Here is a 25,159-nt window from a genome sequence, read left to right on the forward strand (position 1 = left end):
TATTTTACCTGTGATATTCAAATGTAGTAAAGATACAAATTAATTTGTTTCTACCAAATTGTTTGAGAATAATTTCCTACAGAGGACTAAAAGTTCAGTAACATTCAAGTGCTTGGGAAACCAAAAGCAACTCATGACTATACAGTATTCAGACATACTTTATTCAAGGATGGAAAAACAAGTAGATTAAGTCAGTTAAGTAGCACTGCTCGGACTTCCAAAAAGCAACACCAGACATGTACTGTACATACAATCCAAGGAGCAGCCTTGTGTGGATGAAAACCGTTCACTGTGCTTCCTGTTTCTGGCACACATGAGAGACGAGACCATCTAAACAAAAGAAAGTGCCAAGGGGGGAAGAACATGGAATCACATTGGTACAAATAAGCCATGTAGTGAAGTTAAGGACTTTTCAAATGTACAGAAATTATTAATTAATTTAGAAAACAAATTACCTATGGTATTGATTATGGTTACAACTTGAACAAGGTCATTCTAGTCTAGTGTGATTTCAGAATGCTTGGATGAGCCATGATTTAATTGAGTCCAATTAACCCACAATCTTGCTATCCAATGAGCCAGTGGCTCCCACTTCTCAGACTGGCTTACATGCCACATAATACAGCACCCCCAGGGTGGGTAAACAAAGGTTACATGGGGTTGGACTCACTGGAGTATAAGCGTGATCAGATGGGTTCATTAGATTAAAGATTACCATTGCCTTTGGCCGCATTCCCAAACCCAAGTCTAAAAGTACCCCTCATGATAACTGGACACCAATCCATCTCTGTTCATTTCCCTACAAACTGCAAAACAAAGGTGATGTCCAATAAGTGGTTAACATTCACCTTAAAACAGACTCAGCATATGACGTTGCCACGAACAGAAAATATGCAACGCAAGATTACACTCCTCAAATGTAGGCACATGTGCTCTTCATGCTGCTACAACATGATCACTGCTGGACCAAAACAGCAGAAATGTGTAGCCTCTCGATTCACTCAGTTGTTACGAAAAACATCCCGATTTACTTTATCGCCGACTACCTTCACACATGATTTAACAAATCAGTTGGAAAGATAACCTACCATGGCCAGGGGTACTTAGACTAGGAAAACCATCTTAATACTGCTCTGCTGTTGACAATTTCTACCCTCATGCCAACCCCTCAAATTCTCCCCCCACAAAACCATACTTTTACAACTCCTCCATCTCCTGACCCAGGCTGGGTGGTGGGTCTACAGTGGGGACGTGGAGTATCCAGCGGCGGGTCCATCCTGTCCCATGACGTGGTGGATGACCTGGTGGTCCCAGCCCACGGTGGTCAGTGTGTCAGAACCGCCAGGTGCCCAGCAGACACCCCGAACAAAGTCCTGGTGCCTCTTGTCTCTCAACCTAGAGTGGAGCAGTAGAGCCACACGTTTAAGAGACTGGGTACAAATACCTTTCCACCATTTTATTTCATAGCTCTTGAGTTAACAAGCCAAAGGATGAACTAGGGAGCAATTGTAAACAGCCCATACATAGACACTTACGTTTCCTTAAGCTCGGAGTTCATCACAGCAACAGTGCAGTCATCACTGATTGAGGCAAGCAAGGGGGCACTGTGTTGGAAGGTAAGAGATCATTGTGTTAGTTTAGTCTGACAAACCATTGACTGGTGTAGATGTGTGAGTTGGTGTTTTACCTGTGTGATGAGAAGGCTAGGCCGGAGACCCTGCGGCTGTGGGTGCTCTGTGTCTGGCCAGGCTCCGTTCCCTGAAAGTCCTTCAGAGTCACTCGTCCCAGCTCATCACCTAAAACAACACACACCATTATCAATAAACATATCATTAAAGCCTGGCAGATCAATCATGGGAAATGTAGCACTGGTTCTTACCGTAGGCGATTGTGGTCCTGTGGTGGGGATGCCAGGCTACTGATGTAGGACAACAGCTGGGCTCTACGTCTGAGACAAGATAAAATCTCCAAAGTCAGCTGGTAAATCACCAACATGCACTGGACAACATGGTTGGGCACGCCTGACCATGTACATGTTTTTGATTTCCACTATTTACATGTATTGCATGTGCACTTTGAACACAGCAAATGGGTAATTGGTGTGCTGCAGAAGTCTAGATACTTTTGAAGTGGATATTTACAAAACACACAGAATTGTCCCAACACACAATTATTTAAATTATTAGGGTCACTGGAAAAGTTTGCTTAATAAATAAATTAGGAAAATTAAACCATTTTCCAAACAACCCTGTTTTTCAACAACACGTTGTTCTGAGTTCCTACTGCAGTGACCCGACTTGCAGTTATCACAATTCATAAGATTGGGTTACTCAAGGATATACACTTCGACAACAGAATCAAAGGCTACCTTAAAAACCATGAACCACTGACAAGCCAAGATAAAATGTCACTGTCAATCCATTGGCAACAGAAGACTATGCATATCAGGCCCGTGAAAATCCTGCTGCCTAGCTGACTGCAGTTCAGACGGGTTCTATTCACCTAATCTAGAGGCTGGTTTGGTGGGTTTCCTCCTGTCCCAAAGCAACAGACGACCATCCTGAGGGAAGGGGAATGGAGAGAGACGGTACATTAACACGTTTCATACAGTTACAAGGTTCTCCTTTCAGTAAGTTACAACCTACTGTATCTAGCGGCATATTTCATAGCACACAATAGAAAAGCCACATTCCAAACTGAACCGATTAAAACAGACAACCCTCTAGTCTTGGCTCTTACCTGGCCACATGAGAGGAAGAGGGAGTCATCGGATGGATTGCAGGACACACAAGTGACTGGCTTCGAGTGAGCTGTGGAACAGGTGACCGATCCAGTTAAATAGACAAGCTATAGAAACATGAGAAAATGCCACTGACATGTTCACCAGTTAAGACATAGTGCAGCTCAAAATACAGAGATGAGGTAGTTTCCTTACCATTATATGTGCTGACCACTTCCCCCTGAATAAGGTCCCAGACTTTGATTCTGCAGCAGGTAGAAAAGAGAAAGAACTGAGCAAGACTTAGGCCTATGAGAGCATTAAAATGATATCTTCACCAGGAAACGCAAACCAAGCTACAACACTCCTATTACCTGCAGCTGTCAAAATAGACTCACAGCCAGGCCAGTTACACCGAGGGCCTAGCTCTGTCATGCCATTAATCCAAAATACAAGATTTGCATGAGACCAGAGTATGTGATCAGAGTTGAACGGTGTGAAATCCCGCTCATCACTCGAGCGTTGCTTGCCCACCGCTCAGGCGCTCCACCTTTCCAACCACTCCTCGCTCACAGGAAAACAAACTGCTGCCCCAAATTTGATCCATTCATTAAAATCACAATTGAACCAACACCAATTTATTGGACCTGCCATTTGGTTTTGAAGTATTGAACACAAACCATATGATTAATGAAAAGTATTTTAATAAACATGAAAAGGTGAACGTAAGAAGCGCTCATTTCAAATAGGATACATGTCATACTAAACAGAAAATAAATACAAAATATGTCAGGAGCCAGACAGGGAGCCTAAGGAACGAAAATTAATTTAGGCTATATTTTAATTATTTCAAGGTTATAGCCTTCAAAGGAATAAATTGTGAAGCATTTGAGAGTGTGACACAATAGGCTGGTAGGGACAAAGTGCTCAGCATTGAAACATTTTGTTGTATTAAATCATTAGTCTATAAACAGCACATATAGGCTGTGACTGACTTGAAATACAAATTAAACAACAAAAAAAAAGTCATTTTTAGAAACACGAGTTTGGCCAGTTTGGGGCTTCAGGCTCATCCGATGGTGTCTGGAGAGCCGGCCAGCAGCAGAGAATATCCTCGACACTTGCAGAGCCACTGGGGATGCTAAACACCCTTTTGGCCACTCTTGACAGGCAAGTTTCATTTTTCTATAGTTTGCCCTAAAAGGTTTTCAGGCAAAATAACCCAATCATAACAGAAAAGGTCTTCGAAAGTGGGAATATGCCAGGCCTATTGGGCCAAAATCAATTATGGCCTATTGTTTGCATACATACGTGACCTTTTCTTTTCTGCCGAGAAGGCCAGCATCTGAGTCACCTCTTCACTGTTGACCTTGAGACTGATGTTTTGCAGGTACTATTTAATGAAGCTGCCAGTTGAGGACTTGTGAGGCATCAGTTTCTCAAACTAGACACTAAATGTACTTGTCATCTTGCTCAGTTGTGCCCTGGGGCCTCCAACTCTTTCTATCTGGTTAGAGCCAGTTTGCGCTGTTCTGTGAAGGGAGTAGTATACAGCGTTGTACGTGATCTTCAGTTTTTTGGCAATTTCTAATTTCTCAGAACAAAAATAGACTGACGAGTTTCAGAAGATAGTTCTTTGTTTCTGGCCATTTTAAGCCTGTAATCGAACCCACAAATGCTGATGCTCCAGATACTCAACTAGTCTAAAGAAGGCCAGTTTTATTACTTCTTTAGTCAGCACAACAGTTTTCAGCTGTGCTAACATAATTGCAAAATGGGTTTTTAATGGTCAATTATCCTTTTAAAATTATAAACTTGGATTAGCTAACACCGTGCCACTGGAACACAGGAGTGATGGTTGTTGATAATGGGCCTCTGTACGCCTACTGTATGTAGATATTCCACAAAAAAATATATATATATATATCAGCCGTTTCCAGCTACAATAGTAATTTACAACATTAGCAATGTCTACACTATTTCTGATCAATTTGTTATTTTAATGGTCAAAAACATTAGCTTTTCTTTCAAAAACAAGGACATTCCTAAGTGATCCCAAACTTTTGAACAGTGGTAACACACAAACTCAGCAAAAAAAGAAACCCTGGACCCTGTCTTTCAAAGATAATCCAAATAACTTCACAGATCTTCATTGTAAAGGGTTTAAACACCGTTTCCCATGCTTGTTCAATGAACCATAAATTATTGAACATGCAGCTGTGGAACGGTCGTTAAGACACTACCAGCTTAGACGGTAGTAAATTAAGGTCACAGTTATGAAAACTTAGGAGGCCTTTCTACTGACTCTGAAAAACACCAAAAGAAAGACGCCCAGGGTCCCTGCTCATCTGCGTGAACGTGCCTTAGGCATGCTGCAAGGAGGCATGAGGACTGTAGATGTGGCCAGGGCAATAAATTGCAATGTCTCCCTGTAGCGTTGTCTTAGGCATCTTACAGGACGGACAGCTGATCGTCCTCGCAGTGGCAGACCACGTGTAACAACATCCGAACATCACATCTGCGGGACAGGTACAGAATGGCAACAACAACTGCCCGAGTTAGACCAGGAACGCACAATCCCTCCATCAGTGCTCAGACTGTCCACAATAGGCTGAGAGAGGTTGGATTGAGGGCTTGTGGGCCTGTTGTAAGGCAGGTCCTCACCAGACATCACCGGCAACAACACCGCCTATGGGCACAAACCCACCGTGGCTGGACCAGACAGGACTGGCAAAAAGTGCTCTTCACTGACGAGTCGCAGTTGTCTCTCACCAGGGGTGATGGTCGGATTTGCGTTGATCGTTGAAGGAATGAGCATGGCCTGTACTCTGGAGTTTCTGGACATTAAAGCAGACGAGCTCAGGGCAAGGATTTCCTTCCAGAGAGACATCAGGGACTAACATACTGTTTCACGGAACCATGATCTCGCCAAATATACTGTCCCTGTCCATACAGCCAGTTGGGTTCTCAACATCCAGCGTATAGTGGATGTTGTTCCCACTGACTATTAAAACCTGGATAGATAGCAGCATTTGTGCAAAACTGAAAGCACGAAACCACTGCATTTAACCACGGCAAGGTGACTGGGAATATGGTTGAATACAAACAGTGTAGTTATTCCCTCCGTAAGGCAATCAAACAGGCAAAACGTCAGTAGAGGGAGTGGAGTCGCAATTCAATGGCTCATATGTGGCAGGGTCCTCAGACAATCATGGATTACAAAGGGAAAACCAGCTACGTCGGACACCGACGACTTGCTCCAGCACAAGCTAAACACCGTCGCCCGCTTTGAGGACAACATATTGCAACCGACACGGCCCACACTCAAGGACTGTGTACTCTGGTTCTCCATGGCCGACGTGAGTAAGACATTTAAACATGCTAACCCTCGCGAGGCTGCAGGCCCATGCGGCATCCCTAGCCGCATCCTCAGAGGATGCACTTTCAATCTCTCCCTATCCCAGTCTGCTGTCCCCACTTGCTTCAAGATGTCCACCGTTCCTGTACCCAAGAAAGCAAGGTAACTGACCTAAATGACTATCGCCCCGTAGCACTCACTTCTGTCATCATGAAATGCCTTGAGAGGCTAGTTAAGGATCATATCACCTCTACCTTACATCTTAATTTGCACACCGCCCCAACAGATCCAGACGATGCAATCGCCATCACACTGCCCTATCCCATCTGGACAAGAGGGATACCCATGTAAGAATGCTGTTCATTGACTTTAGCTAAGCCTTCAACAGCATAGTACCCTCCAAGCTCATCATTAAGCTTGGGGCCCTGGGTCTGAACCCCACCCTGTGCAACTGGGTCAAGGACTTCCTGACGGGCCACCCCCAGGTGGTCAAGGCAGGATACAACACCACTTCGCTGATCCTCAACACAGGGGCCCCACAAGGGTGTGTGCTCAGCCCCCTCCTGTACTCCCTAATCACCCATGACTGTGGCCACGCATGCCTCCAACTCAATCATCAAGTTTGTAGATAACAATAGTTATAAGCCTTATTACCTACAATGATAAGAGCCTACAGGAAGAGGTGAGGGCCCTGGGAGAGTGGTGCCAGTTAAATAACCTCTCACTCAACGTCAACAAAACAAAGGAGCTGATCGTGGACTTCAGGAAACAGCAGAGAGAGCACACCCATATCCACTGTCAGGACCACATTGGAGAAGGTGAAAAGCTTCAAGTTCCTCAGCGTACACATCGACAATCTGAAATGGTCCATCCACGCAGACAGTGTGGTGAAGGCGCAACAGCGTCTCTTCAACCTCAGGAGGCTGAAGAAATGTGTCTTGGCCACTAAGAACCACAAACTTTTACAGATGCACAATTGAGAGCATCCTGTCGGGCTGTATGACCGCCTGGAACGGCAACTGCACCTGCCGCAACCGCATGACTCTCCAGAGGGTGGTGCAGTCTGCACAATGCATCACCGGGGGGGGGGACGGGCGACACTGCTTGCCCTCCAGGACACCTACAGCACCTGATGTCATAGGAAGGCCAAAATGATCATCAAGGACATCAACCACCGAGCCTCGGCCTGTTCACCCCGCTACCACCTAGAAGGCGAGGTCAGTACAGCCGCATCAAAGCTGGGACAGAGAGACTGAAAAACAGCTTCTATCGCAAGGCCAGCAGACTTAAATAGCCATCACTAGACGGCTACCACCCAGTTACTCAACCCTGCACCTTATAAGCTGCTGCCTTATATACATAGACATGGAATCACTGGTCACTTTAATAAATGTTTACATACTGCTTTACTAATTTCATATGTATATACTGCATTATATTCTACTGTATTTTAGTCAATGCCACTCCGACATTGCTTGTCCTAATATTTATATATATTTTACTTTAGATGTGTGTATTGTTATGATATTACTGCACTGTTGGAAATAGGAACAAGTATTTCACTACACCCGCAATAACATCTGCTAAATATACATTTGACCATTAAAATTTGATTTAATAGTTGGACACTATCACTGCACTCCCTCTTGCGCTTGGTCCTCATCTGTTACTCACCTTGATTTTGCACCCGTGTTTTATCAGTTTCTTTATGAAAATATTAAGTGAACTCCATGTAAGTAGCTAAAGCAAGGGGCTATCGCGGCACACAAGTAAACTACAAATGCATGCTTGGCCAGGAATGCCCCGTGCTCGTGAAGTGAGAGTTTACTGGATTGAAATTACAAGTGGGCGAGAAGGCCGACGCTCCAGCCTTTGGGAATATCGCATAACGCTTCAGTCAAATTGGTCACACTCCGCTCCTCGCTCACATACTCTGAATGAGACACACAAATAGAGACTGCCCCCTACTGACCGGTTGTCCATACTGCCGCTGATGGCGTGGCTTGACCCAGCAGGGCTCACGCTGGTAACGATGTGATCATGCTCGAGTTTGGCGAACCGATTCACCAGCAGACTCTCATCCTCTGCTAGCTCCCACAGCTCAACAGCACCTACAACAACAGTCAAACCACATTGCATCCACACTTTTGTACAGCTCGCAAATAATCCAGATGATATCGGCCTGAATTAAAATGTAATCATTGTACTTTTAACAACTATATTTCCCTCACTGTACACCAGCCTTATTTAGAGCAGAATATGATATGCATTTAGTAATGATTACTGTCATTCCTACTTACCAGAGTCAGATGCAACTAGGACACCCCTCTCTGAAACCCACTTTGCCTCTGTGATGCCTGCCTCTGTCTGGACACCAGCCTTGCAGAAGCCCTCGTTGGGAGACTGCTTGGGATCACTGTAGACCCAGATGGAGCCCTGCCAGCACCTGCCTGTCAGACTGGAGGCCCCCAGCAACAGGGTGCCATCTATGGGGGAAAAAAATAGAAAAATGTCAATAGCTCAATCATATGTGGTCTTCTGTCTGTGCTGAAGTGCCATAGGTTAAGGTGGCAGGTTATTTAGCATAGCTAGCCAGCTATAATTGTTAGATTATGTCCAACGTTAGCTAGCTAGCAATATGATAACGTTAGAGGAAATAGTAACGTACCATTGAAGCGCTTTGAGATTGTTATGAAAAGCGCTATAGAAATATCAATTATCATTCTCTTCAAAATGACAAGTTAGCTACAGTAGCTTGCCAGCTACATTAGCTTGATAAAGTGTGGTACAGTAAACTTTACCATAGAACATACATGACTTTACTGTGTGTTTTTGCTGTTAATGATGTAAGTTCGATGGGTTATGACTTTTGTCTGAGTGGCTGATTTACACGTCCACAAGTGAACACTTTATTCCGCGACAACACGTGCTGTGCTGGTAGTTAGCTAGCCCTTTCTAATAGCCATGTGTCTGGAAGCTAACTATCACACAAGGCTGCACCACACACTAGCTGTGACTTCGCTTACCTCCCCTGTACTGCACGGAGTCCAAATGCTTCTCCATACACGCGGGGGCATTTGGGGGTATGTTCCATCCGTTTTGCTTTATCATATTGGCATTTACTGTACTTTTCATCCAGGCAACTCTGATTCACTCAAGCTAGTGTTTGCAATACAAATAATATTTATTTGTACAATAAATGTAATAAACTTAGCTAGCTACTCGAGAAACCACGGATTAAGAAAATACTTGATTTAGATTTACGTTCTAGTACTCCATCGTTCACGCCAGAAATGAATGAACTTGCAAACAGCCAAAGAACTCCATCGTGTACATCCCCCAATCACCGTCAATGGGCCGCGCGATGCATTCTGGGCGATTCTGGATAAGAACACTCCCTCAAGGAGGACGATTGCTCAAAAACCCAACATGAGCATGAAGTACAACATTACAATTATTTTCAGAGATGTGAGTTAATTAACTTGTTCTCTGTAGTATGGTATAGCTTTCAACTCGTGACATACCGTACTTCAAGGAAATAGGCTGGTTTCTCGACTCATACCCTGACTTTTAAGATGTAGTTTAGCAACCGCGTGACGCAACATGACAACGTGAACGCAATTGGTCGACAGTCTGCTGGGCAGAGCATTATACGTTTCTCCCATTCATTTCCAGCTGGGATTCTTATCCCATCCTTTTCTACCTTTTAATGGGGTGATTGTAGTCGAATCGGGTGTTTTCTAATACTGACATAGTGAGATTGTATACTCCTACATTTATACCACATATTATCATTATATTGACCAGATACTGAAGTGGCCGCTCTAGCAATGAGAAGAGAAGTCTTAAAATGGAAGACAGTCGGAAGGAGGCAAGATCAAGAGGGACAATTCTAGCCAATGAGAAGGTAGATAGGTATGTGGACAAAAGGCACAACTCAGCTGTAAAGTGCTTTTCCCCCCCAAAGCCGCCGGGATGTCACGTGTTCTACTTTACATGAGTACACTTGTAACAACCGAAGCATTACGAAACTTCTATTCGATCAAATATGCCATTCCATTTAATGTTAACCAAATTCGAAACTCATTGACTTCTATACTCCTTGCTCGGTGAGCGAAAAAAATACAAAACTCCACCTGCTGGAGAAGAGAGATTTGGGGCGCAGTTACACGGTCATGGCTAGGATGGATCAAGCTTTTTTTTTGGTTAAGGTTAGGAAAATAGTTAGGATTAACTAAAATCCCCCAAAATGAAAATTGCCGTTAATTTGACCCAAAAAATGTTTAGAATTTTTTTGCCAGTTGTACAATATTTGTATAAATAACCCAAGATAAAGCAGAGCCTGTCGTTTCCAATGGGAGCAAATTAATCATAGTGGGCAGAATAAGCAAGGTGGGCAGAGGCTAGGATGAGCTAATGACATCCTATTGGCACGTTCTAGAATGTATTTACATATTTCCGTTGGGGAACGCTTACTTCTGAACTGCACGTGTGCAACAACTAAATTTGCCCTTGCACTCCTAAACTTTGGCAGTCTGTTACAGATTCTAGTTTTGGAATACAGAAAACTGTATGGAGATCAAATGTTTCATCGATGAGAAAATTTGCAGAATGTCGGCCAAAATCCATCTCGCTTCTCACACTGCCAGCCACTGGGCTTCCTCTCATCACCATATTTGGTAGTGAGTGGAAACACCAAACGGATGCTTCACATTTATATATCCAGTGAAAATTCTGTGGCGTTACCCCTCTCACTTCTCCTCATCCTCTGTTTATACAACTGAGGTACAAGGGCTGCAGTCCAGGCACTTTATTTGAATCTCCTCAGCCCTTACACTAGCCACTTTGGGGGAATCCCTGTTGCAACCAGATGCAGTTTGATTGCCATCTTAAGTGCCAGTCCAATTCACGACTGTTGCCCCCTTGGCCCCCGATTTTGTTTGAGGGAGTGAGTGAAGAACTTTGATCACTTGTGGGGTTGATATGACCTACAATTCAATGCAAACTGTAGTCACGTGTCATTCTATTTTATGTTTTACCTTTATTTAACTACACAACGAGGTAAATTCTTATTTACAATGACAGCCTACCCTGGCCAAACCCTCCCCTAACCCAGACGACACTGGGCCAATTGTTCGCCGCCCTATGGTACTCCCAATCACGGCCGGTTGTGATACAGCCTGGGATTGAACCAGGGTCTGCAGTGACACCTCTAGCACTGCGATTCAGTCCCTTAGACTGCTGCGCCACTCGGGAAGCCTTCTCATACTCTGGTGGCCACGAAGTGTCAAATTTAAATGAACATTTCGGCATGTCAGTCAAAATTATGACGCTAGCTTGCTTAAAAATATACAGTACCAGTCAAAAGTTTGGACACACCTACTCATTCAAGGGTTATTTATTCATTTTGACAATTTTCTACATTTTAGAATACTTGTGAAGACATCAACTATGAAACAACACATATGGAATCATGTAGTAACCAAAAAAAGTGTTCAACACTTCAAAGTATATTTTATGTTTGAGATTCAAAGTAACCACCCTTTGCCTTGATTGACAGCTTTGCACACTCTTGGCATTCTCTCAACCAGCTTCATGAGGTAGTCACCTGGAATGCTTTTCCAACAATCTTGAAGGAGTTCCCACATATGCTGAGCAATTGTTGGCTGCTTTTCCTTCACTCTGCGGTCCAACTCATCCCAAACCATCTCAATTGGGTTGAGGTCGGGGGGAGGCAGAACTCCGTCACCCCCCTTCTTAGTCAAATAGCCCTTCCACAGCCTGGAGGTGTGTTTTGGGTCATTGTCCTGTTGAAAAACAAATGATAGTGGGACTAAGTGCAAAACAGATGGGATGGCGTATCACTGCAGAATGCTGTGGTAGCCATGCTGGTTAAGTGTGCCTTGAATTCTAAATATATCAGTGTCACCAGCAAAGCACCACCACATCCATGCTTCACGGTGGGAACCGAACATGCGGAGAACATCCATTCACCTACTCTGCGTCTCACAAAGACACGGCGGTTGGAACCAAAAATCGAACATTTGGACTCATCAGACCAAAGGACAGATTTCCACCGGGGTCTAATGTCCATTGCTTGTGTTTCTTGGCCCAAGCAAGTCTTCTTATTATTGGTGACCTTTAGATGTGATTTCTTTGCAGCAATTCGACCATGAAGGCCTGATTCACACAGTCTCCTCTGAACAGTTGATGTTGAGATGTGTCTGTTCCTTGAACTCTGTGAAGCATTTATTTGGGCTGCAATCTGAGGTGCAGTTAATTGACAATTTCCGAGGCTGGTTACTAATGAACTTATCCTCTGCAGCAGAGGTAACTCTGGGTCTTCCTTTCCTGTGGCGGTCCTCATGAGAGCCAGTTTCATCATACCGCTTGAAGAAACTTTCAAAGTTCTTGAGAATTTTCTGGATTGGCTGACCTTCATGATGATGGACTGTCATTTCTCTTTGCTTATTTGAGCTGTTCTTGCTATAATATGGATTTAGCCCTATTTGGTAAAAGACCATCTTCTGTATACCACCCCTACCTTGTCACAACGCCATTGATTGGCTCAGACGCATTAAGGAAAGACATTCCACCAATTAACTTAAGGCACACCTGTTAATTGAAATGCATTCCAGGTGACTACCTCATGAAGCTGGTTGAGAGAATGTCAAGAGTGTGCAAAGCTGTCATCAAGGCAAATCGTGGCTATTTGAAGAATCTGAAATATATTTTGAATTAACACTTTAGTTACTACATGATTCCATATGTGTTGTCATAGTTTTGATGTCTTCACTATTATTCTACAATGTAGAAAATAGTAAAATAAAGAAAAACCCTGGAATGAGTAGGTGTGTCCAAACTTTTGACTGGTACTGTGTGTGTTTATGTATAGATAGATGAAATTGATTTGCGTTGGCAAATTGGCTTAGTCTTGTAGCGAGGAGCCTATCAAACATAGCTAGCTTCATGCACATATTTTTGGGAATTCTGAAATGTATTGGTATAAATGTCCAAACTAGCCAGTTATAACTGTAACTGTAGCTAGCTAGCTACCTGACAGGAGTGCTAGCTAGTTACGTTAGCTTGCTAGGTACTTAATAGCTTTAGGTTGGTTGTTTTTAAGCTCAATTTCAAGATTTCCACCAAGGACGTTGCATCTCTGATCATCACTCTCCCTCGCTTGGGCAAGGGACATTTAAGGTACACTCGGATGCGACAATGTAAAACGTAATTCAAGAGCTGAGGGTTTGGGGCTGTCTACTTTTGAGTTTGGACTGTTGCCAAGGTTTACGTATACTGCACTTTTGAAACAGAAACCCGAAAGTGGACTGCATACTTCCACTTCCTGGCTCCACACAGCTGGAGGTTTTTGTTGTCACAGCCACAAAGTCAAAATAGCTATTTGGTCTTAATTTTAAAAGGTTAGGCATAAGGTTAGCAGTGTAGTGATAGTTAGGTTTAAGGCCCAGTGCAGTCAAACATGATTTCACTGTAATATATATATATACACACACACACACTTCCACACTATGGAGGTTGGAAATTGTAATATCTTTTTCACAATATAATGCCCTTTTAATGTAAGAGCTGTTTGAAAAGGCCGCCTGAAATTTCAGCCGGTTGTGGTGGGATGGCGTTTTGGCACCAGGCGGTAAATTATTTTAGACCAATAAGAAAGAGTTCCAAACATCTCTGCCAATAACAGCTAGTTTTCTTCTCCCCACAAAGACCACACCCTGACAGTCTTAGCTAATTTCTTGCTTGCGAAATTGCTCTTTGCTAAGGTCTTTTTGTTTCTGCTTGACCATTTAATTGAAAAACAATCACAGTAAGGTGGTACTTAATTTTCCCCCCGAAATTATTTGATATCAAGATAAAAACAGCTGCATTGGACCTTTTAAAATCAGATTTAAAGAAATAATAGAAATAGGCAGGTTTAGCCATAATTATGACTTTGTGGCTGTGGTAACTAGTGACAACAGGCAGTTTTAGCCATAGACTGTTTTAGCCTGTACGTTGGGACTGTTTTATGGTAGTTTTAATTTTATTTTTGATCTGTGGATTTGAACAAAATGGAAAATATACAATGTTTCATGTTTCAGTAAAACAGTCATTGAGCAAAATCTGAAAGACAAACAGTGTAATATGAGGGCACTAACATGTTCTCCATTCAAAACATCTGTTGCAGATTTCATGTCATCACAAATGATAATCTGAGGGTGACAAGATAAGCTTATTTTAGTCAAATTCAACATTGCTATAGCAATCTGGCTCCTGAACATACACTGAATCCAGGTAAGACTCGAATTTTCAAGGAGTGTTTGTTAAAACACTAACTTGGCTGCCCTTCACCATTGTACTGTTGGCACACATTTGTAGTACATTCTTGTCTTTCGTTCACTTTTACCTTAGATCAACCAATTAACAGTTCATGCAGAATTTGTTTTCAGTAACTCTAAATCCCCATCATGAAGAACCCAAGCAGACTGGTTCATCTTCACCGGGTTAGGCTTCAGTGGTCCCCAACTGTGAAGCCTGTTGACTCTGAAGCTGTTGGATCTTAATATTCATCACCTCAATTACAGCTAGAAGACAGAACAAAAAACACAGATAGGAAGGGATGAGCAAAATAAACTACAAGTGAAGTTCTATTGCGTTTAAGTGAAATACTTGTATTACAAATATGACAAACATTTGTATTTGTGTGTGTTACCTTGTTTCATGCCATGTTTCTCCTGCAGAGCCGGTTGAACCTTCTCTATCTGCTTGGTGAGGAACTCTATTTTGCGCTTGAAAAACTCTTTTGTGCCATCAACATTCTGCAGAGATATTTCAAATGAGGCTTACAAACTCATATTATGCAGACAGATTTCCAAACAATTGTACTAACAAGCAAATAAATGTATATGGAACAGCAGAGTTTAACAAAATATAGTCAAATGACTCCTGGGTTCCCTGAACAAAACAAAAAGTAAAAAAAACAAGTGGAACGATTTTTCAGAATGTGTCTTGTTTTCCTTTTTCCATTGCTACAGCGTGCCTTCATGAACACGACCCTGATGAATGCAAAAGATTGGGTCATGTCAGCGTACACGAAATTAGAAGATATTATTGCTCCGGCTGGGCAAGGTTAAAATAAAAAAACCTAATTGGGACTGGAAAACAGATTACTTACCCAAAGTGAACTTATGCGTCAACTGTACAATGAAGGGTATTAGCAATTTGTTATCAATTACTTTTCTGCCCACCTTTTCAATGTAGTATCCTGTCCCCACATCCACTAAGACATGTTCCACGTCATTAAGTGTTCCAGGGATGTACATCTAATAGCAAGTGATGTTAAAAGGACAACAGAAAACTTCCAACACTATTAAGAAATGCATACTGAAGATATTGTAGCGAACTCCGGTCCAGTGACTGTCAAGCAAACACCTTAACCGTTACGCCAAGAGGTCCGAACCTCTTGACGAGGTATTATAATTGTTGGGTTAAGGTCGCTACATTACCCCCTTTCTTACGAGAGAATATGTCCTCACTATTCTCTATACTAAGTCCTTCACTTGTACACGCTTCTCCGATTGCCTCACAGGCACCATCCCACTTCTGATACCAATGTAGCGAATTCGGGGGTAGCCCTGACCGGGACACCTCAACTGTTACACCAAAAGGTCTGAACCTTTTGATGAGGTCGTTAGGTATTGGGTTAAGGTTGCTACAATATAAAATGGCAGAGAAGGTGCTGTGGAGTCATTTTCATGTTTTAAATACTGTATTTAACAATGCACCTTCAATCAATCTCAAAGTAGAGTAATCAAGTGTGTTGAATGTGAGAAAAATGAGTTTGCTTGTATGTTTGAAGACTAGGAGGCTTTCAGTAGGCAAAAGTACAAAATAAACCCCCAACATATATAGGCATCTCCAATCAGTAACATAAGGATACAGAGCTTGTGAGGGGCACCAGCAATACTTCTCCTAAAAGAAAAAGGTCAAATGTAAATTATCAATTGATGTGTAATACTTACAAACACCAATGTGGGGTGAGATCTTCATAAAAGATCATTTCAATAAATGTATTTTAGTATCTGTAAAAACTTCCATACAAAACAAAAACTGAACAAAACATAGGATGCATTAACAGTGTAGTTCGAGCAACTCACCTGCATTGTTTTTGCTGAGGACACTCAAACTGTCCTTAGCTTCTACATATTTAATCTGGACAACTTTGAGCTGACATATAGAGGAGGTCAACAACTCTGCCTCCTGCAAAAAATTAAAGTAAGACTCAAGTGATGCAACTTAGACGGATACCAGACACATTAGCTGCAGTATTTTCATTCATGAGGTAAAGAACTAAGTTTACCTGGCCCAAATATATTGCATTGGCATCGAATGAGCCGCAAAATCATGCTTAAGTGTCAAAGTCGATATCCAAGTTCATAAACACAGGGTCATTAGTTATTTGTGAGCGTTCAATTTATTTTACAGTACAAACGGATGGTCACGTGAACTAGCAATTTAGAGGTTAGTTGGTTTGTTAACTACAGTAGTTGGCTACTGCCATCAAGTTGTTGTTTTATTAGATTTAGCCTGTTCCAGGTTGCAGAATGCATTGCGCGTGAAACAGGGAATCCGGACAGAGTAGACATTTAAAATGTAGGTGTACTGTAGACGCATGCCCTGTTCAGAATTCCATGATTAGAACTCCATTATCAGAATACAAAAGCTGCATGAACTGTCAAGTGTAGACACTGCCTCGTAACCATAATTGCGTTGCAAACCCAATACATCTCGGTGTAAACAAACGTAGTGGTAGGATCTGAATCTTCTGCTAACGTTAGTTACTCAGATGGCATGACTGGCTAATCAGCTGGGCTGGCACAAGCAAACAGTAGAAAATAATGGCCCCAGAATGACTTCCAACCGAGATTCAAGATCCCTCTGTTACCTGCTCAAATTGAGTCTTTAGTCCCTCCAACTGAGGAAGAGAAAGCTCTGTCAGATTTACCGCCATGTTGAAAATGTGAGACAAATCAGATTGACACTTCTGACTAACGTATTTCCAGTTTGAGAAAACGCCCTTTTCACTGCGAAGGTGCAGAAGTAGTGATATACTGCCCCCTACTGAGGGATATACTGCCCCCAATTCCTTTCTACACCAAAGTGCAAGGATTATTTGGCAAATATACTGCATTTTTATTGTCAAGCATTTATTAATACATTTATGTACACATTTCACTAGCATTTAAAAAATGAAAATCAAAGGATACAACATTGTTTACATTTAAGAAGGCAGCCTTAGCAGATAATACACACAAGCAAGTCTAAAATCACATCCTCCAATTCATGTTTTGGGGATCAGTGGCGTTACTAAATTCATTAAAGTTTGTGTGTTTGGGGATGGCCTTTCATCCTATCGCAGGGGGGAGGGGAGTCCGTAGACCACGGGTGCTTGAGGCCTGGTGGGACAGGGCCATGTTTTCATTTAACTAGGCAAGTCAGTGAAGAACAAATTCTTATTTACAATGATGGCCTAGGAACAGGGGGTTAACTGCCTTGTTCGGGGCAGAACAACAGATTTTTACCTTGTCAGGTCGGGGATTCAATCTAGCAATCTTTCGGTTACTGGTCCAATGCTCTAACCACTAGGCTACTTGCCGCCCCATGTGGTCTAGGAGTGGAGCCCCGGGACCTGCAGACAGCCAGGACTCCAGCAGGGCCTTGGTGAAGCTGTAAATGTCTCGGTCAATCACATCCCACAGGCTCCCCAGAACCAATGGGCTACATGTCAAAATCACACACAGACAGGCAAAATCACACACAGACAGGCAAGTTAATCTAGGATTGTTTGGGGTCAGTGTATGGCAGTAAAACAGAATACAGGAAATGCCCTCCTTTGCAATGATTTCTGAAAAAAATGATGAAAGCCTGTTTTTTCTCTTGATCTTTATAGGTCTGTGTGTGTCAGTCTTCCCAGCCAGCCATGAGGTAGTTGAGGATGATACTGCCAGCCAAAGAGCATAGAAACATCTCTCATCTCTTTCAGGATCCTCTGCCAGTCCAGGAACCGTAAAAGGCCTCTGGCAGAAGTAAATTCATCCAAAATACAAATATAATTTGATATACAGTATCTTAAATGACCGCATTTTCACAAATTTGAATACATAATCGTCAAGCCCATTAAAAAGATTATAAGACAGAACCTGGAAGTAAAAGAAAAAAGTAAGAAAAAGGGAAAACCTAGTCAGTTGTCCAACTGAATGTATTCAACTGAAATGTGTCTTCCGCATTTAACCCAACCCCTCTGAATCAGAGAGGTGCAGGGGGCTGCCTTAATCACTACATATTCTGCTCATCTATCGTGTGTGCAATGATGTCCGAGGGGGAAAAAAACAGTGTTTGCAGTAACTTCTTTGTTGTTGTTTTATAGCAGTTTCACCATTAAGGATTCCAGCTTTAAGTAAGAACGGTTGAATTCTGACACCAATTCAAAGCATCTAACATCTAGCATGATACAAGTCATGAGAGAATGTCAAGCTTCATGTTAAACAACATTTGACAGTGTGTGTGTAGTAAGGCAAACTATTGACATCACTGCTGTCATACACTTCTCCCTAACATGTAGAGGTCTTTGGCAGTCACAGCCTCCTGCAGTAGATCTGGGTCAGGAGCCACCCCACACACAAAGAGAGAGAGAGAGAGATAGAGAGAGAGAGAGAGAGAGAGAGAGAGGGATGCTGAGCAGGAGAGGGATTCATCAAATTCTAAAGGACACAGATAAGGCAGACAAATAAAGCCCCCTGAAACAGTGCTGTTGGGACTGTACTCACCTGGTGAACTACAAGTTGTCATCAAGGTTGAGCACGTAGAACACCTGCTTGGGCTCCACACCTCCATTCAGGAGATTCCCGGTCAGACTGAGGGCCAGAAGAGAAAGAGAGAGACGTGTGTGTGTGCGGTTTGACCTCTCTTAGAGCACAGTGGCCAAGCAGTGAGTGTAGAGAGGGCATGTGGGTGACAGAGCGAGGCCTGAGGCAGGAGATGCTCTCCCATAGCAGCTTCTGGAGGTACTGCAAGATAGGACAAGACAAATATTTCACTGGGCGTTATCACAGCAGTCACACTCATAGGCAATGTGTTCATGCCACGGTAGACTTTCCTCAACTCTCCTCTACACAAAGAAAGTGCATCATTCCGCTTTGTACGTTGATCTTGCACATTAGAGTCGATTTGAGTGTAGGGTGCAAGTGTGAGAGACTCCCATCCTGTCCAAGATGAGTACCACGTGTCCTTGTGGACTCGGGCCTCTCTGCCAGTACAACCGCAGTTGTCTGCAGAAGGTCCAAACACTCCTTCCCCTGCTCCACACACTCCCTGGGCAAACCACTGCAGCTGGGACTGGGAGAGCAGAGGAGAGGCAGACAGCACAGCCTGGAACACACAGGATTAAATAACAGTTATTTAAGTTTTTCCTAGCCAATGTGCCTCTGTTTTTGCTTGTCTTGGCTTGCTTACTGTGAAAGCACTTTGTAACAACCGTGGATGTAAAAAGGGTTTTAGAGATAAATGTGATATCTATGATATACAGTACACTATAAGGCATGTAGAAGCACCTTGAGCATCTCCTCTGAGGTCAGTGCCCCCCAGGCAGTGAGAGTCTTCTGAAGGCGTTTGACCTGGACAGACAGCTCAGGGACACCGGTCAGGGGTAGGAGGAGCCACCGCCAGCAGCCCAGTAACCCCTCCATCTCCTCCAGCAGCCCAGTAACCCCTCCATCTCCTCCAGCAGCCTCTGAGGAGAGAGATAGAGAGAGTTTAAAAGGATATTTAGGGACATACCAAAATGATCTCATCATCACCGTAATCCACAAAGAGATATGTAGTAATCAATACCACACCTTTTTGCGTCTACTGTACATTATTTCTCTTACCCACCTCTTACCTACCCACCAATCTTACCGAGAGTATAAGCATTCCTTCAACATACGTTTTTGAATTAATATGCTTCATTCAGCAACAGAACCCCTCTCATTTTACTTTATCCCTTTTCAACCAACCCCAGATGTACTTCCCTTCCCACCAGTCTGAGTGAGTCTTACCTCCATCTGTGTGTTCAGGGCCCTTCTCCTGTCCCACCACTTGGCCTTCTCTGACACACAGCTCACAGCCTTCTGCTCCTTCAGAACACTAGCCATCTCCTGCACCAGCCAGCTGATAGGGTGCTGGTGATACAAAGGAAAGACAGAGGTCACTCACAAGTAGCAACCAAGGTTGAGAAAACTATTAAAGGTTTAGAGAGAGAGACAGAGAAGAGAGATAATTCATCTCAAAGTCTAAGCCTTTGGGGGGTGGGCTCTACTAAGCTAACATATGGAATTGTTTTAAGATGATCATACCATGGATGATTTAGCTATTTGATTTAGAATTCTAGGACCCCTGTAGGTACATAAACAAATATTTGATAAAATATTGAATTTGGCCTTTAATACTATAGCCCAAAGAAACGCATTGAATAACACATTCATAAATGGAAAAACAGTCCCCATAAAGAATAAGGTTTTGAAATGTCTGTCCTATATCTAGGAGATATAAGAAAGCTCTGGAAATATTTATGTTTTTTGGACCCATTGAACCCCTTTTTTTGTTGGCACAAAACTACCTCCACCTGTCCATATTTTTTTAAACCGGTACCTTCAGACAAGCCCCATAATAGTTGTGGGGGTTGTAGAGCCAGACGGAGAACACCATCGTGTTTGTGAGAGTCTCCCCTTTCCATAGTGGGGTCATATTAGTTTGTAGCTCAAACGGTTCGGACGCTACAAACAGAAGTTGGGAAAATGTTTTGCAAGTAAAACATACACTCTTCCCTCTGATTGGACCAGCAAACTGTCAATCAACACAGGTTGAGTGAGCTAGCGCAGTGAGAAGGGGCTTGTTTGAGTGGTAAGGCAAAAGCAACTGACTAGATGAAAGCCGAGGGGTGAAGTCGGGGGTGGTATATCTGTGACAGCCAAAACTCAGACACTGATGTGGTTTTCCAACAGCAATGCTCAGTGCAACATGGCAGTGTTGCCATTGTTTATAAAAGTTGTTCTTTATAATGTTGAAATAAACATGTCTCCAACCCCCATATCACACACTCACAAACTGTAAATATACGTGTATACATTGTACAATCAAATGGTGGGAGAGAAAGCCTCAAATATCACATTAATTCGTACATATCAACTGTATACATGAATTGCGTCAAAGTTGGTTCCTGTTTCAAACAAAAACACCCTAATGATTGGTTGACAATAGAGACTCCGACAAGCAGGCGATGGCTGCAGGATAAAGTTGGTGAAGAACAACTGCAGTCGACTGTAGCCAAAACTTCATGACCTTTGATCACAATATTTTTTGTAAAGTTAATGCAGGCGACATGTAGGCTCAAGTCAAGTGGGTTTATGCAGATTCTTTTACAATAATTTTTGTCTAAAATCTATTAAATGTGACTAATGAATTTTACATAAATGTCAGAACCTTATAGTCCCACGGTGTCAATTTGTAGTTGAACAAGCCATTGCATGTATAGATGTTTTTTACTCAACTTGAGACTTGACTTGAAAAAACTTGTGACTCGACTTGCTCTTAGAATGCATAACTTGGACTTGACTCGAGACCTGATCTGTTCGACTTGACTCTGACCTTGTGGCTCGAGACTTGATCTGTTCGACTTCAGACTCTGACCTTGTGACTCAAGACTTGATCTGTTCGACTTCAGACTCTGACCTTGTGACTCGAGACTTGATCTGTTCGACTTCAGACTCTGACCTTGTGACTTGAGACTTGTTTGTGACTCAAATAATAGTGACTTGGTCCCACCTCTGGCGTGTACCTCTGGGGAGCCTTCCCCTACCTCTCGTTGGGCCATAGGGATGTCGAAGGAATGATGGGAGCTGAGCCCCTTTCCAGCCGGAACAGCAGGATGGTGTCGCCCACATAACCACAGGAAGTAGGGGTGCTGAGGGTGCTGCAGCACCCCCTGAGAATAGAATATATATATTTTTTTCTCTCACAAAAGTAGTACACTAGGACTTTATTACTCCTGTATGAGTGACAGTGGTGTAAAGTACTTAAGTAAATATACTTTAAAGTACTACTTAAGTCGTTTTTTGGGGTATCTGTCCTTTACTTTACTATTTATATTTTGACTACTTTTACTTTTACTCCACTACATTCCTAAAGAAAAGAATGTACTTTCTACTCCATACTTTTTCCCTGACACTGAAAAGTACTCATTACATTTTGAATGCTTAGCAGGACCTGAAAATTGTCTAATTCACACACTTAAAGAGAAAACTCCTGGTCATCCCTACTGAATCTGATCTGGCAGACTTACTAAACACAAATGCTTTGTTTGTAAATTATGTCTGCGTGTCAGAGTGTGCCCATTGCTATCCGTAAATGAAAAAAAACAAGAAAATCCTGCCGACTGGTTTGCTTAATATAAGGAATTTGAAATGATTTATACTTTTACTTTTGATACTTAAGTATATTGTAGCAATTACATTTACTTTTGATACTTAAGTATATTTAAAACCAAATAAGTTTTTTTACTTTTACTCAAGTAGGATTTTACTAGGTGACTTTTACTATTTAAGGTATCTTTACTTTTACTCAAGTATGAAAATTGGGTACTTTTTCCACCAGTGATGAGTGGACAAAAAAATGACCGTCAGCAGCGTGGGGAGAAATTCTCTCAGCATCCACTCAGCACCCACTTACATGAGGCGATTGGCCAGGTATCGTGTCATGTGATGGCGGGTGGTTATGCCCAGGGATTAGGCATGGAGGATTGCAATGGGGACGGGATCCCTTTGCCCCAGTGAAAGGGGCCAGTAGGCCACAGAGGCGGGGGTAGAGGTTGGGTGGGGGGAAATGCTGCAGAGCCAACCAGGTGGAGTGAAGCAGAGACTACACTGCCTCCACAGGGAGACCATCTGTATGGAGAGAACAGAGAAAAGGGGAGGAGGGGAAAAGAGTTTGGTTCAAACTGAGGACTCCTATTAACCCTAAAACCATGTTCATTAGCGCTGTAGCAGGGTGCTGCCGTCAGCCTTACCTGGTCCAGTGTTAGAGCGAGAGAGGTGGGCCTGGGCTCGCAGGACCCTCCCTGTGTGCCCCCCACTCCTCAGCTTAGACAGACAGTCTCACTCTCCATTACCACACAGGTCCCTCCTCAGGACCTCAAAGTATATGTCTGGGCCGTCCAACACCATACCTGTAGAAAGAGAATAGGCAAAATACAGTCGGTTAAAATGTGATATTAAATTATGATAATACAACACCCCATTCCTTCAAGCCTGACCTGGGTGCCCACTGCATGTGCAGGCAGATATTTATACAGTCTATCGAGTAGACACAAAAATAAATATTAATCTTCCTGGCTGCACCATTCACGTCAGTCTCTGTGTCTGACGCCATCAACTCTTCGATACAGGAGTCCATATTAAGCCCATCCACCTCCTCTTGAATGGTCCTCATCTGCTCTGGCTCTTCACTGTGTCCTGTCCCTGTCCAGGCTGCTGTCTTCTGGGTCTGCCTCTCCTGGCTGGGGCAGACTGGGAGGCAGAGGACGTAGAAGAGGCCAGACAGGAGGCCAGAGCTTTAGCCCCCAGAAACCTGGCCCTCAGGGACCACAGATCCGGAGAGGACTTGGAGGCCACGAACTCCAAACCAGCCTCCAGGACGTTCCAGGGACCTGCAGCCTTCCCTAGCCTTAGCTCCAGACCTGACAGGGCCATGCGCAGGAGCACCAGTGCCACCAGGTCCTGTAGCTACAGGGTTTGGGCGGGAGGGTCTTGAGGGGGAAGAGCTAGCCAGTTTGGCGGCCATCTTGGCAATAATGCTCTTGCAGTGGGCCAGGGCGGCCATTTCGAACTGATGGCTGGCTCAGTCGTCAGTGGGGCTTAGCTGGAGCCTGTGTGGTGGCCCAGCGGGCAGTCAGGCTGGGCTCGGAGCAGCAGGGACAGTGGCAGTCTTCCCATGGCCCAGGGAGGAGAGAGCCAATACTGGGGCCGGGCTTTGAGGGGTGGGGAGCTGGAACGGTCCCTCTCGATGGGCTCCTTGGGGAACCAGCGGGTGCTCAGGAAGGCCTGACAGTCCTCCTCACCATTGGGGAGGGGAGACTTTGGCTTCGGTGCCGTACAGCCTTTCCTTGATTTGAGCTTCAACTCCACCTTCTGCTACCCATTAGTAAAGTCTATAGGAGAAACAGAACAGGATTGGTAATGTTACAGAGAATGGCAGAAACTGCCTGGAGAAGGAGTCTCTGGCTCCTCCTCCAGCAGTCTCAGGGATTTGTGGGTATTTGTATTTATTATGGATCCCCATTATCTCAGCTACTCTTCCTGGGGTCCAGCAAAATTAAGGCAGTTTATACAATTTTAAAAACATTACAAAACATTCACAGATGCATTGTAAGGCCCCTACTCCACCACTACCACATAGCTACAGTATTGAATCCATGTGTATGTGTGTATAGTGTGTATGTTATCGTGTGTGTGTGTGTGTGTGTGTATGCATGTGTCTATGTTTGTGTTGCTTCACAGTCCCCGCTGTTCCATAAGGTGTTTTGTTTTTCTTTTTTAAATGAAATTTTACTGCTTGCATCAGTTACTTGATGTGGAATAGAGTTCCATGTAGTCATGGCTCTATGTAGTACTATGTGCCTCCCATAGTCTGTTCTGGACTTGGGGACTGTGAAGAGACCTCTTGTGACATTTCTTGTGGGGTACGCATGGGTGTCCGAGCTGTGTGCCAGTAGTTTAGACAGACAGCTCGGTGCATTCAACATGTCAATACCTCTCATAAATACAAGTAGTGATGAAGTCAATCTCACCTCCACTTTTAGCCAGGAGAGATTGACATGCATATTATTAATATTAGCTCTCTGTGTACATCCAAGGGCCAGCCGTGCTGCCCTGTTCTGAGCCAATTGCAATTTTCCTTAGTCCTTTTTTTGTGTCACCTGACCACAGTAGTCAAGGTGTGACAAAACTAGGGTCTGTAGGACCTGCCTTGTTGATTGGAGAAAACGT

General features: G+C 43.4%; 2 protein-coding genes across 4 annotated transcripts; both read right to left on the reverse strand.

The window, feature by feature from the left end:
- Nucleotides 1-142: 142 nt before the first annotated feature.
- Nucleotides 143-9,540, reverse strand: mep50 (Methylosome protein 50). Of its 2 annotated transcripts, XM_014166834.2 has the most exons (11): nucleotides 9,104-9,540; nucleotides 8,378-8,563; nucleotides 8,050-8,188; nucleotides 2,936-2,985; nucleotides 2,740-2,810; nucleotides 2,503-2,560; nucleotides 1,880-1,948; nucleotides 1,688-1,796; nucleotides 1,536-1,604; nucleotides 1,196-1,395; nucleotides 143-330 (listed from the first exon to the last, which is right to left on the reverse strand). In XM_014166834.2, the coding sequence occupies exons 1-10, from the start codon at nucleotides 9,210-9,212 to the stop codon at nucleotides 1,239-1,241; spliced, it is 1,017 nt and encodes a 338-aa protein (XP_014022309.1). In that variant the 5' UTR covers nucleotides 9,213-9,540; the 3' UTR covers nucleotides 143-330; nucleotides 1,196-1,238.
- A 4,560-nt stretch (nucleotides 9,541-14,100) lies between these two features.
- LOC106583068 (prefoldin subunit 5) lies at nucleotides 14,101-17,166 on the reverse strand. Of its 2 annotated transcripts, XM_014166851.2 has the most exons (6): nucleotides 17,026-17,166; nucleotides 16,238-16,340; nucleotides 16,021-16,052; nucleotides 15,329-15,403; nucleotides 14,794-14,899; nucleotides 14,101-14,665 (listed from the first exon to the last, which is right to left on the reverse strand). In XM_014166851.2, exons 1-6 carry the CDS (start codon nucleotides 17,089-17,091, stop codon nucleotides 14,586-14,588), a joined length of 462 nt encoding a protein of 153 aa, XP_014022326.1. In that variant the 5' UTR covers nucleotides 17,092-17,166; the 3' UTR covers nucleotides 14,101-14,585. The 2 variants fall into 2 exon arrangements, with proteins under 2 accessions (XP_014022326.1, XP_014022327.1); XM_014166852.2 differs by lacking the exon at nucleotides 15,329-15,403.
- Nucleotides 17,167-25,159: the final 7,993 nt, after the last annotated feature.

The sequence above is a fragment of the Salmo salar genome, chromosome ssa22, assembly GCF_905237065.1.
Source record: "Salmo salar chromosome ssa22, Ssal_v3.1, whole genome shotgun sequence".
In the NCBI taxonomy this organism is placed as follows: Eukaryota; Metazoa; Chordata; class Actinopteri; order Salmoniformes; family Salmonidae; genus Salmo; species Salmo salar.

Excerpts from the sequence above, each read along its gene's own strand:
- mep50 (XM_014166834.2), bottom strand. The coding sequence starts at position 9,212 with ATGAAAAGTACAGTAAATGCCAATATGATAAAGCAAAACGGATGGAAC. Across the intron at positions 8,564-9,103 it reads CTCCGTGCAGTACAGGGGAG|ATGGCACCCTGTTGCTGGGG; the intron begins GTAAGCGAAGTC and ends TTTCCCCCATAG. Across the intron at positions 2,561-2,739 it reads TCTTCCTCTCATGTGGCCAG|GATGGTCGTCTGTTGCTTTG; the intron begins GTAAGAGCCAAG and ends CCCTTCCCTCAG.
- LOC106583068 (XM_014166851.2), bottom strand. The coding sequence starts at position 17,091 with ATGGCGGTAAATCTGACAGAGCTTTCTCTTCCTCAGTTGGAGGGACTA. Across the intron at positions 16,053-16,237 it reads CCTCAGCAAAAACAATGCAG|GAGAAGTATTGCTGGTGCCC; the intron begins GTGAGTTGCTCG and ends TTTTTCTTTTAG. Across the intron at positions 15,404-16,020 it reads TGGTGCCCCTCACAAGCTCT|ATGTACATCCCTGGAACACT; the intron begins GTATCCTTATGT and ends ACTTGCTATTAG.